The sequence below is a fragment of the Centroberyx affinis genome, unplaced genomic scaffold (assembly GCF_046629955.1).
Source record: "Centroberyx affinis isolate AG114_WGS23_722 - 3 ecotype Tasmania unplaced genomic scaffold, CSIRO-AGI_Caff_v1 ptg005564l_1, whole genome shotgun sequence".
Taxonomy (NCBI): domain Eukaryota; kingdom Metazoa; phylum Chordata; class Actinopteri; order Beryciformes; family Berycidae; genus Centroberyx; species Centroberyx affinis.
Genome location: NW_027282798.1, coordinates 12,181 through 25,962, shown reverse-complemented (window position 1 = coordinate 25,962; position 13,782 = coordinate 12,181). Strand labels below are relative to the sequence as shown.

The following is a 13,782-nucleotide window of genomic DNA, read 5'->3' as shown; positions in this document are numbered from 1 at the left end:
TTTGCCATATGTTCACCCCGGCCCCCAGAGTCCATATGCTCACTTCTCCAGTACTTCTCCAATTACTGTGCTGTAATTCCCCTCTAGTAAAAACATCACCAGAACAATGTCAATTTAAACTTTTGTGCCATTGCTAAAATCTACTACATTTATTTATGTTTTTACTATTTTTCTTTAACTGATTTTATATCACCATTGTTAATACTTCCTCCTTTCTCCTGTTCATGCATTCAACTTGATTTTCTCTGGAGGCCACAGGTTATTGCTTTAACACGTTTGACACAGAATCTCTTTCTTCTGCTTTCTGTGTTTCTTCTCCACAGGAGTATAACAAGTACTCTGCCCAATGTCAACCTACCAAATGTCAACCTCCAAATGCCCAAAGTACCAAATCTCACAGTGCCAAGTGTTAACCTCCCACAAATGCCCAGCTTTTCTACACCCAACTGGATGGCAGCTATTTATGAGTCAGAGTGTGTATTTGTATCGTAGAGCCTGAGACATGCACACATGTCCTTGGCATGAACGTGGCATCGAATTCATATTACCCCAAAGAATGAAAATTTGAATTTATGAAGGACGCTATACATTATGCCTTTTGGCAGCTCTGGTAATACTTTCTATGATTAGGCCTACCACATCAATAGTGCATTAAAGGCTCCCATAAGGAATTAAAATTCACTTAATTCACTTTTGACCATGCTTATTAGAACGTATTATGCTTAAAATGTTATCTCTCAGATTTTGTCCCACTGAGATTAAAATGTTGCCTGGACAACCTCTGATGGATAACTAGTTATAACCATTGATAGGCTTGTACTTATAATTCATTATAAATTATGTCATTATCTATAATGAACATTAAGTGTTCTTATAAGCAAGGTCATGAGGAATTATGAGTGCATGATAATTCCTTATGATTGCCCTTAGACATGGTAGTCATAGAAAGTGTCAGCAAAGTTATTTTTTACATAGAAATGCAGTTATTGAGGATACAATTTCACATTTCAGCTAACGTCAATGTTGATTAAAAGTAATGGCAGGTATTCAAGTCAAGTCAAGTTTATTTATATAGCACATTTCATACGACAGGTGTAGACTCAATGTGCTTCAAAATAAAAAGCAGAAAATAGGGAAAGATCATACATGACAAAAAGATAGGGACATATAACATAAGAAGGTATTACATAAATAAAAACATATAAAAAAGGATACAAATATATAAGGTATTACAATAAAAAGGAATAAGATAAGAAGGTATTATTATTATTATTAAAAAGGGAATAATACTGAGATAATACAGCAATAATACTGATTCTAAAATAAAATAAAATAAAAGTTTTCCCGTTAACCACACACTTTAAACCTAACTAAAAGCTTGCGAAAAGAGATTCAGCGCTTGCTGCAGTATATAGAACTTTAATTATATATGCCTTATTACTTGGTATGTCTCATTTGAGTGAGTGTTTTTATATTAATATGTATAGCACATGTGTTGTGAGATTGCCCCAAGGTAATGGCCACGCTATGTTTAGGAGCGGTAATTGAACGCACTCTCTGCACAGCTCAAGATACACTCCACACATTATCCACGCCACTATCAAAACCTAAGTGAAACTTCGTCTGCACCGACAACAGGGTTAAAAGGTGTAAAAACCCCTTCCTACCCAGCATGCATGCTGCATCCTGCAGAGTGTGACCCTGGTGCGACAATTCATGCGTTCCTATTCCCTCGCCTGGGATCTTGAGGATGTGCAGCCGATGATACCGACTCTCAAGTGTTTCATAGTAAAAACATGATGAGAGCTGCACCTCCACTGTCGCGTTCTACTTCGTAATTAATTCACTTCCCTCCCAAGGAAAGATGCCAGCAGAAACGGTAGACTTGTTTCATTTGCGACGCGGCCCAAGATCAGGTGGCGGCGCTCAAGGCTCAACATCTAAAATGAATACTGGAGAACTTACGTAGAGCCGGCAGTCTGTTGCCAGGCCTTTGCACCAGTTGAAAGCCATGTTCATGTCAACGTTGCAGCATGGGGCAAGTCGATAGAGTAGGCAGTGTTTTAAAAAAAAAATGGAGGCCCGGCAATGGCGCTCCATTTTCACTCCCACCGCATGTGTTTGTACTACAGAGCGGAAAGATGCAAAAACATGACTTGGAAATGCAAAGCAGACCAAACAGCAACCCCCAAAAAAAATCAAATCCGCATTCAAAATCTTTTACAGATTATACTGATTTGCCACAAATCAAGTTTATATGGTTTGTTATGAGCTTGTATCTTTCCATATCTACCTTTCCCATTGCCCTCCCTCTAGTCACCCCCTGTGGAGGGGCAGACTGGCCTGGGTCTCTCTCTCCTTGGGGGTCCAGATGGGTGAGGAGGGTCCCTCGTGTCTGGATGTTCCTTGGACTATGGTTGTGTCTGCAGGAATTGGGATTACAGTACAAGCAATCCCAGTCCCAGCAGCCCTCCACTTTACCCCAACTTCTAACCTCTTTTTCCTCTTCACACCAATAATCCACTAATAATTTAAGACTAACAGTCTGTCAGTCTTTTTCTTGTACCTGTCAGTTTTTATGCAAAGATATTATCTTTATTTTTTCTGACCCAATGCATTGTCCTGTGCCAGTCATTACTCAACATAGTGTATGCATAGTGTATGCTAAGGAGCCTACCATAACTCAACGTAGTGTATGCTAAAGTGTTAGCATACAGCTCCAGAGCCGCCATTTTGGTGATTATGTTCTCATCAACAGGACAATCTCTGAAAAAGTGCATTCCTTTAACAATCAACCTGGAATGTGCATGAACTCTCACTCTCCCAAAATTACCATCGAAGTCTACAATGAAATTCCAAAATGGATGAAATTTCAAATTTAGTGAAGCGCACCTCAGTTAGAAACTACGTGGTCATTCATGAAAATGGTACGAAAGATAATGACAGTAAACCCCATAACATTCAATCCTGAGACCTCGACTTTCCTCTTAGCCTGTTTTCCTTGGTATGCCTTTCTAACCCCAGTGTCTTCCTATCGAGCTCTTGTCTTTGAATGCTGAACTCTGACCTATAACCTTTGGCCCCTCCAGTAATGGCTCAGGGACGTCAGAAGATCTCTTCTGGAAGTTGGACGCTCTGCAGACCTTCATCAGAGATCTCCACTGGCCAGAGGAGGAGTTTGGCAAACACCTGGAGAGCCGACTCAAGCTGATGTCCAGTGACATGATTGAATCCTGTGTAAAACGGTAAGATACTATAGATAATATATAATATAGAGGTTTTGGATTGCTAGCCAATGGTATTACTTTTCTCAGTGATAAGTAGTGTAACAAATGACTACAACTTACTATATCAGTTACCCATCAAAAAGTTGCTACTACTTGTCACCCTTTCTAAATATCTGATTGAAGTTGAATTATCCAAAAACTATACCCAACCACCATCCCCTGATTCATTTTCTTCATAATTACGCATCGTCCTCTCACACGGAGCTGCTTAGATGAGGACATATAAGAGAAGTTGACTCTCTCTGGGTGGAGGGTATTCCCACGACTCTGACTTTATTCAGTAAAAGGACGATGAGACCATTGAACGTCAACACTGTTTGGTTTCACACATTCACAAGAGAGGAAACTGACTCATCCTGATATTTAGAAAGGAAGGGAAGACAGGATGCAGTCACCAATTTTGGTGGTGTCACGGAAATGTAATGCAACAAGTGGTGTAATGAATTACTGTTCCAAGGAAGTAACAAGTATAAATACCCAACACTATTGGTATACTTACATGCGCATTCATCAGAAACCAACAGCATGGCAAACAGAACACAGTAGATAAAACGGTCATTCCCATTCAAGAACAAAGGAGCTTCTCCATCTCCTTGCTGAATGAATAAAGAACAAGTCCCCATTGACTTCAGTTGTTTTGGAGAAGGCTGCTACCAAGTTGTGCTGGCAACCTCCCTGTGTGTTATATGGACTAACTAACTAATTTCACCCGTGTTTCATTTGGCATGAGGGTGAGTAGATGACGACAGAATTTTCATTTTTGGATGAACTATTCCTTTAATGCCCAGACATGCATTGTCGCGATACCAACTAACCCGTAAAATCTCATAATCGCCATTTTACGCTGTACTAGCCAAATGACCAAGGCAAACAGAGGAATACATTTTCTATCCATTCGAGTTCTGTGGTATGGACATATCCAGCAACTGACCCAACAGAAACACTTTACTTTAGACTTTACCAGACCTATGTTCCTCTCCTGTCTTGTCATGTCCTTCTCTAAAGGACGCGGGCAGCTTTCGAGGCCAAGCTTCAGAAGAGCAGCCGGGCCACCGACTTCCGCGTGCCGCAGTCTATCTGCACCATGTTCAATGTAATGGTGGACGCCAAGGCCCAGTCAGCCAAGCTGTGTGCCATGGAGCTGGGTCAGGAGGTAGGACATGTCTTTCCCTTAACATTACAATAAAAGTGCTCAGTTGACTGCAACAGTAAGTGCAACCAGGGTCCGAAGTTAACACCCGCCAAGTACCAAATGCCGGTAGAATTTTTGTTGTCTTTTGACGTTGGCCGGGAACTTTTTGAGACAATAAATTTTGAACACAGTTTTTGATGTTTGCCTGTTCTCAAACTTTGTCCCTGCTGGCCACCGTACACTCTCTCTAACTGTGAGCCAATCAAATCAAAGCAAAGCAATGGGTCTGTATTAAACAGGCTCCTGATTGGCTGCCTGTTACACTGCTCTAGATAAACCTCTTATCCCTTTATTGAATTTGCAGGAAGGAGGTTTCACACAGTACCTAATTCTACACATGAAATAGCATTGAAAATCGATAGGGTGACATATTCCTATGAAAAATGTATATGTATTATTTTGATCACTATATATTATTCTTGGCAGGTAATTTTTTTAGTGAACCAAAAACTTAATTTCAGACACTGAGTGCAATGGTCGAAAATGTTAAAGATGCACTGCAATGAAAAATTAGCCTTTTTTTTTTGCTCATTCAAACTACATACCATACTCCTATTTGATAATTTATGCCAAAAAATGACAATACAATTATGTTCTTGTATTTTTATATTAAAATCTTATTCCTTTTACTTTCTAGAAAGCAGAAAATCTGAAGTGTTGACCGTGAGGTGTACATAAAAATTGCTCAATGCAAAAAACTACAAAGAAGTGGGCTTGAAGTATCATGACATATCAGAATATTTTAATATTTGGTCAATGTGATAAATGAATAGACATAGGGACTGCCAAGATATTATTATATGGTCAATGTGATAAATTATTAGATCACCAAGGTCATTGGTGCTAACTGTTTTCTGTTTTTATATTTTATAAGTTATTATACTGTATTTTGATGATTCATTTTGTGAACATCAACACAGATGATGGTGCCAGTCTCACATTTTGATTATTTGCTTCTACTTGAATATAGCTTTCCTTCTTTCTTTCTTTCTTTCTTTCTCTCACTTGTGTAGCATTCACATCATTTTATCATTACCGTGTCTCCTCTATCTTTCCCTTTTTTCCTTTGCTTTCTCTCTCTCTCTCTCTCTCTCTCTCGTGAAAGTTTGTTAGAGACTGGGTAAGTGTGGCTAAAAATTCAATTGAAATCTCACCCCCGGCTCCCAAATGTATAATTAGTTGTCAGTTTTCCCTCTCTGTCTCCCTGCACTTGAATTGTTTGGATTTCATTAGCATATGTGTAGATAGTATTGAATATACATGGGGCAGAAGTGAGAGATCTCATATTCGCGGAATCCCGAGACTGATACCAATTACTGAAGTTGAATTAATTACCGCCAGATCCTTCACTGTTCTGTTGGCGCTGCAAGCCTGAACAAAAGGATTCAATGCAGTAATACTGACTCAGATGCCCCAGACAGAATGAATCACGCAAGGCCTTTACTGTTCTCTACTTTACCCATTAGATAATAACAACATGTATTTAGAGAAGAGCAAGTGAGAGATGTCTGCGCTGTAAGGACGACTCCTAGAATTTGACTCAGGCGTGTGGGTTCAAAAATAATATGAAAAACAGAAAGCAGCAAGAACTCACACTGATTAAAAAACAACGAAATCCAAAAGAGGCAAGAGTCCCAAGAGTCTCTCTCTCTCTCTCTCGCTGAGCTAAAGTCAAAGTGATGCAGCAGTCCGGTTCATAGTGTCTTTATAGCTGTGTGGCATATTCACAGTAAAGGTTTTAAAGATGTAATGAGAATAAAAGAGATGAAAGCCGCACACTCTTGCTCCAATGCATCATCTTTCATTATCAAGCTCAGTAAATATCTGCGCGTGAAGTTATTCTTTCAAACACACTTGGTAGTAATTAACGCTTCCCTGTTTGCGCAAATTATAGAACACATTTCAAAAGACACAGGTAATAATTAGCATGAAGACAACACTATACAAGGAGCAAACAATATAGTGGCAAATACAAGTACAAAGGATAATTAACAGTGGAACAATACAGACATAATTGAAATAACAGACAGATTATCGTGAAGATATTGGAATTATTCTTTTGCATGGAAATAAATGCAAAAATACATGTAACATACGTATACATTATTATTTCAGATGGGAAAGACTATAAAGACGATGCATTGAAGCAAGAGTGTGTGGCTCTCAGTGTGCAAAAACAAAAAAAAAAGCACAAACAGAATGTTTTGGCAATATTGACACGCAATATCTGGGACATCTATCCATAGATCTTACTACGCTTGTACCATTTTTTTGTGGTAGATTGTATTAGAGCTGCAACGATTAATCGATTAATCGATTAGTTGTCGCCAACTATTTTGATAATTGATTAATCGGTTTGAGTAATTTTTTAACAGTTTTTTAAGTCAAAATTTTCTGATTCCAGCTCCTTAAATGTGAATATTTTCTGGTTTCTTTCCTCCTCTATGACAGTAAACTGAATATCTTTGGGTTGTGGACAAAACAAGACATTTGAGGACGTCATCTTGGGCTTTGGGAAACACTGATCCACATTTTCACCATTTTCTGACATTTTATAGACCAAACAACTAATCGATTAATCGAGAAAATAATCGACAGATTAATCGACAATGAAAATAATCGTTAGTTGCAGCCCTAGATTGTATGGAAGCATCCAGTCATGTGAGGGAAAGTGAACTAATGCGTTATAATAATAATAATAACAACAACAACAATAATAATAATAATAATGATGATGAGTAATGTGTTGTTCTAACATCCATGTGTTTGCCTGTTTACACCCTAACCTCTTTTTTCCTAACTCTCAAATCCTTAGATACTTATATTACTGAAATCCTTACATATTTAGTACTAGGGTTAGACCGATATATGGGGCCAATAATGGCCTTTTCTTAAAAAGTGGGATATGGTCCAGTCAGTGTTGATGCACTGGTTGTCTATGGAAAGCCCTTAACCTCAACTGATTCTAATGTGACATTTTCCACTCAGATTCCACACAAGTATGCATGAATATTTCAATCTAAAAGTTCAGTATTTCAGAGTTCAGTATTTCAGTATTGGCAACCCATATCGGTCAAACCCTACTTAAAGGTACTATGTGTAGAGTTTTTAATCATCAGCATGTCATTGTCAAATGAATTGCAGTACCTTGGTATAATGACTGTGAGGCCATGGTAGTGACAATTGTTAATCTTTATCTCATGTCAGTGGTTTTGTTAGTGCTTGTATATCTCAAAATTAAGACCACATTTCCCATAAACCCTGTTGTTTCCCCTTGCAAAACAGAATGTTGCTACTTGTGGCTCTGGGTGCGTTTGTTTTCCCTGTGCTTGACTGAAGAGGATAAACACGTTGGAAGGGATTTCACCTGTTTTGTGCTGTAAAGCAATCCAGCAGATTTCCCTCCAAATCCGACCCGGTGGCACACAATGTAAAAAACAGTGTAGAGGCTGCCAGTCTTCTCAGCAGTGGCCTTGTCTGTTTACTGTAATTATACAAATGTCTGAAAATGAAGGTGGTCATGATTTATTGATGTTAACATTCTACATGTAGCACCTTTAACCTTTAACCCTTTTACCAGACTGATGCTATGATAGCCACTGGTGCAAATACCAAGCAATCTTGGGAATTTCAAATAAATTAACCCTTCTAACTTCAAAACCCTTAACCCCCTAACACCTTAAGGGGAACATAGGGCATTTTCAACTCTTCTCATGTTATTTGAACGCCTGTAGTTCAGTGCAGCCATACAGTACGTGTGCATATTCAACACGTAAGCAACTCACTTCCATAGTGAGAACCTTAACAGCTTCCTTGAACATATTATTAAGGGAATATTCATATTATTACAATCAGGGAACTGAGCGGCTGTAGTGCCAAGAAATGAGAGAAGCCACTATGTAGGTTTTCCAGGTAATTTTCTGCGGAAATGGTTCAGATCAGCTTAATTGTGCAAATTACAGCTCAAATTACTCACTTATTTTGACACAGTTCTATGGCAAAATAATAATGTATTGAAAAATGAAATAAGTAAAAAAAAATGCCCAATGTTCCCCTTTAATGTGGAGTTGCTAGGTGTGAAATGAGTGTAACAAATGTTTTTTTTTAAATTTTCTTTCCAGAGACAATACCACTCCCAAATTGACAATCTCATCGAGGAGACAGTGAAGGAGATGATCACCCTGCTGGTAGCAAAGGTAGAAAATTACACAGCATACATACAGTATATTTAAATTGATTAGAAGTGACATTTAGTGATTGACTTCAAGCACTGTGCTATCTTTAGTAAGTTCAATTTGGTAGCAAAACTGAACCTGGTGATCAACAGATGCACTCTTACATTGGATGGAAGTGACTGATCTTGCTGATTGTACACTTTTACTTTCTCTCTTCCTTCCCATCTCTCCTCAGTTTGTGGTCATTCTAGAGAGCGTCCTAGCCAAGCTCTCCAGATACGACGAGGGCACGCTCTTCTCATCCTTCCTATCTTTCACAGTAAGTAACGCACCAACACATACATCAGCCAACTTCCAACAAATAATCTTCCAGCTGCTCTATCTACATATGAATGTTGGATTTCCTCATAGTTAAAGGAAAAATCCACCCTGAAACACTTTAACTAATTGTTAAAAAAAACGGGTATTGGCAATGTTCCTTGCATTCTGTTGTTTGGTGGTTTATTTTCCTTATTCCAGTGGATAACTGGCCAAACGTAGACAATGTGACGTCGCATAGAGATATTTCCAGCAGCTACAATGGAGTTTGCTAGCAGAAAATGTTTCTTCTGAGGGACTATGACGCTAAAAGAGCAAGAGCTTCTCTCTAGAGCCGCCATTTTGCACAGCCAATAGCCCAATAGCCTTGGCCACTAATCACTAACTGCAGCAGAAGTAGATGAGGCAGGTTGAAGGAAAGTGGGTGCACCAAAAAAGTTAATTACAACACTAGCTAGCTAGCAGTGTTGTAGCCATAGACATACGTAGATGTTGCCGCCATATTGGACCGGGCAAGACTGGCCTGTAAACAAATACAAGTAAACGGGGGAGCTGCGTTTTTTCTGGATAAAAAGCACTATAACGTGTACATTTCTCAACCGATTTCAATGAGTCGTTTTTATATTCAAGGGTTTATGATCATATATGCTCATTCACTTTGAAATACTGGAAAAAAAAATCTAAATAGTCCATTTTTAAGTACTAATAATTGGCCATCATTGAGAAAAATGGAACAAAATCGGCAAATACAAATCAAATAGTGAGAACAGTAATAGTAATAGTAACAGTAATAGTGGGGGCGTTTGAGTTAATGTTAATTTCCTGCACAGCGTAACCACCGTGAGTGCTACCAGCTTGCTACAAATTAGCTCCCTGACAGCCGGTGAGTTGTAAAGCTAATTTGGATATTATAGGCTACAAATATCAAAGCAAGACAAACATTTTTTTTTTTTTCAAAATATTTTTATTGAAAACAGTATTAAACGACATAACAATGAGCATATGGGTGTACATTTTTGAATTTTTTACTATATAAAAGAAAAATGACAGTAAGGAACACACACATTACGCACACAGACAAAACTATTTATAATATCTTATAGGAATATTAGAGTGGTCCCATATGAAATGAAAAAGTATGATATGGTCACTATAAGGTTATTGAATAACATAGACACACGATAAGTTCATATAGGAATATTGTGTGATAGGCTACCATAGGAGATTAAAAAATACCATAAAGTACGAGGAATAGCCTAGCTCGGACACAGTTAAATCGCTGTATGAATATTAGTGATATTTCATTAGAGTGATTTGCAAACTATTACAAATCTTAAATATGCAAAGATATATATGTATATTAGCTTCCAACTTTAAACAAATTTTATATGCCTATATCTCAAAGACTGCTAGGCCTATGTGCTAACAAATGCAGACACCCATGCTACATGCTACGTAGCCTTGTTTTTTATTTGTTTTGGTAGGAAACCATGCTAACTCCTAAACTATATGTTCTAACTATTATAACTATTACTCGGCTGTAATTACGCTCTCCATAATTACGCTCTCTTTATACATCCATGAGTCTTCTGAGAGTATATATGTCTATGGTTGTAGCAGCATTGTTTACATTAGCTAGAGATGCTAGCCATGTTCTTGCTAGATGTTTCTCAGCAACTGCACTGCAGAAATAAAGATACTGCTATTCGACAAGTTATAATCCTCATTGTAACATCAAGATTTCACGGTTTTATTTTAATGACGGCTCAGCCACGCCGTATTGCAAATTCATATCCATTCTCCCTTTTAATTTAAATTAATTTCAGACCGTTTTTTCACGTTAGTTTTCAGATGATTTGACCTTCTTTTTTTGAAGTCTTCCTCAGCACCAAATAGCTTAACACCTCACTCGGTTTCCGCTGCGTAACAAAAGAGAGCTTATTGAATTTGTGAGTGCACTTTTACAGTTTTAGAGCGCCGCATGAGTCACTGTTGCCAGGTCAGCAGGCGATAAACTTCCGGCTACACTACAGTCTCTCTATACAGCTTTTGTTCCGGAAAGCGGAGCCGCAGCTGGAGCCCTAAGTCTTACTTTTTTTTGTTTTTTCACCCAATCTCTCCTTTATCTCAAGGTGAAAGCTGCCTCAAAGTACGTGGACGTACCTGTAAGTGAGAGTTACTTATTACGCTGTGGCCCTATGTGTGTGTGGTGTGTGTGTGTGTGTGTTTTGTGAGCGCACAAATATTTGACCACGCTTTCGTCAGTTGAATCATTATCCAGATGGTATTCATTTTCATTTTCTACCCCAAATGTCCATTCATATGCATGTGGCCAGATACTGCCAGCCAGCCATGCCATGCCTAGCTCTCCACACAGTATACATTGTGAGTCCGTGTTGTACGACACAAGCCCACTCTGCCGTCGGGGTGGGTGGGGGTGGGTGGGGGTGGGGGGGTTAAACATTGCCTCAAACAGCACCTCGGATCTGCATTAGACTACTTCGCTGCCAACACTTCGGCCCTACCAACATGCCACTTTTCAAATTAATGCCTTGTCAGTGAATCTGACAAGGCACTGCGTATGTTGGCAGGGGGTCACAGTCTCTAGCCCAGGACGTTAATTGTGTCCTTAATGTACAAAAATTGGAGTTTCATTGGGAAAAAAAACACTCATTTGCACATTGGGAGCGTCACAGCAGATGTGTTAACTAAGTTCGGTTAGTAGCGACGAGGGCTTTGTCTGACCCTGTCTCCAGGCTACTGTAGGGAAACCAGAAATGAAAAATACAAGTCAGGAGACAGGCAGAGATGGAGAGTCAAGAGTGGACCAAAAGGTTCAAAGAGCGAGGTAGTTTATCATGAAGATGGCATGTGATGTAAGGAGGGCAAGAGAGAGAAATAAGGTGTTATTTGCAAATGTATTGTCCTCAATGAATATTTTACATGTCAAAATGGCAGGCCTCCTAACAATCTGCTCTCCCCCCCCAAAACCGAGCGCGTGGCTCCAACACCCCTGTTCACTTTGCACATGCCCAGACTGTGAGGCTTGGTTCCCGGCCAAGCGTAAATCTCTCCCGACAGAAAGACGACTGAAAACGATTGCCCCATAGCCTCGAGTCTGCATACCCTCGCAAATGAAACACCTCTTGGGAGACGGGGGACCGCAAACGTCTCTTTTCTGCAAATGATATAACTGACAATTTGGAAACGCATCTTGTTTTTGAATGTTCATGTAACTGACTTGCACGGAAGTGTAAAATACCTTTGTTATGAAGGACGGCTTGTGTTGCAAAGCCTTGTAGATGAGTACACTGAATTAAATTCCTGTCAGTGGCTACAGTCTCTTACTGACCTAATGTATCTCTAACCACAGGTGAAAATGGTGATTTTGGCTGGATTGGTCAATTTTTTTAACTACTGTAGTTACAAATCAGTCATCAAAAACAGCTATAAATAAATAGTTTACATGTTTTATACCAAGTACACCAAGCATAAAATTTGCTAAAAATACGTTAAAATGCGTCAAAATTTGACATACTGCTTCTTAACAAAAATGGCTGGTAATTTACAGAGGCTATTTTAATGTCTGGTATGGGGTAAAAAAATGGCAAAAAATCAGACATGCTTCCCATATACGCACTGTAGTATTTTTTTTAAATAATTAAGCAAAAAAACATTATTTTACAAATCCCTTTTTTACAAATTCCCAGCAATTTAGTTATTAATCAGAATAAAATGCAAAAATAGCCTCATCCACTATGAAAAAAGTGTTATAAATGATATGTAAATGTGCACTTAAAAAAAAAAAAAAAAAAAAGAGCTTTAGTGCATATGTTAATGGAAAATAATAAAAGTCATAGTACAAAGAGTGTTAAGTGTTTGTATTTATGTCCATATTCAACATGTAAAGCTTCATTCTGATAGGATGAAAGGGAAATAGTTTTCCTGTTCCTTGAACTAACTCTTCTCTCTCTCTTTTGTTCCTCACTTCTCTCTCTCCTGTGTCTTGCAGAAGCCTGGGATGGACGTGGCTGACGGTTACGTGACGTTTGTTCGCCACTCCCAGGACATGCTGAGGGAGAAGGTCAATGAGGAGGTGTACATAGAGAGATTATTTGATGTAAGTAAGCCATGGCGCCTCCTCCTCCATGAAAGGGAGGCTCAGCGATGAGGAAAAAATTATAGTCCAAGTTAAAGCAATATTCCACTTAGTTTTACCATGGGGGTTATTTGATACTTAACCACCATGAAAACCAGAATATAAACTACTCACCAAGATCAGATGCAGCTGGATGAGTTTGTAGCGTTCAGATTTTAACTTCCCATTCATTTGAATGAGGCCTGAAAATAGTCTGAAAACTGACATTTAACACGTTGGTGAACAGATTCAGCAACAGATCCTGCTTTTAAGACAACCTGTAGACAACCTAATGTAGAAGAATGATTATTTTGGTCATAGTTTCACTGTTATCTCTCTACCTACAATACAGATAGTCATGGAATTCTGGACAAAATCATATCTAATGATAAAAATATTCTCAGATTTGGGTTGAAGAGACAAAATCTCATCAAATGTTGGACCCACAGTCAAGTGAAAATCACAGCAGCGGGATTTGTTATTGAATCTGTTCACCAATGTGTTAAATTTAAGTTTTCAGGCTATTTTCAGGCCTCATTCAAATGAATGGGAAGTAAAAATCTGAACGCTACAAACTGGTCCAGATGCATCTGATCTTGGTGAGTAGTTTATATTCTGGTTTTCATGGTGCTCAAGTGCCAAATAACCCCCATGTTAAAACTAAGCGGAATA

The 13,782-nt window shown here is 38.7% G+C and overlaps 1 protein-coding gene across 1 annotated transcript in view; it reads left to right on the top strand.

Moving 5' to 3' along the window:
- LOC139667494 (calcium-dependent secretion activator 1-like) overlaps positions 1–13,092 on the top strand; it is a gene marked incomplete at its 3' end in the record, with an annotated part of 45,805 nt that extends 32,713 nt beyond the window's left edge. The window contains exons 12-19 of the mRNA XM_071546968.1: positions 324–473; positions 3,090–3,245; positions 4,293–4,440; positions 5,585–5,599; positions 8,601–8,675; positions 8,890–8,973; positions 11,105–11,137; positions 12,985–13,092. Coding sequence (XP_071403069.1) covers positions 324–473; positions 3,090–3,245; positions 4,293–4,440; positions 5,585–5,599; positions 8,601–8,675; positions 8,890–8,973; positions 11,105–11,137; positions 12,985–13,092 — 769 coding nt within the window. The remainder of the gene's footprint in view (positions 1–323; positions 474–3,089; positions 3,246–4,292; positions 4,441–5,584; positions 5,600–8,600; positions 8,676–8,889; positions 8,974–11,104; positions 11,138–12,984) is intronic.
- Between the last annotated feature and the right edge of the window lie 690 nt (positions 13,093–13,782).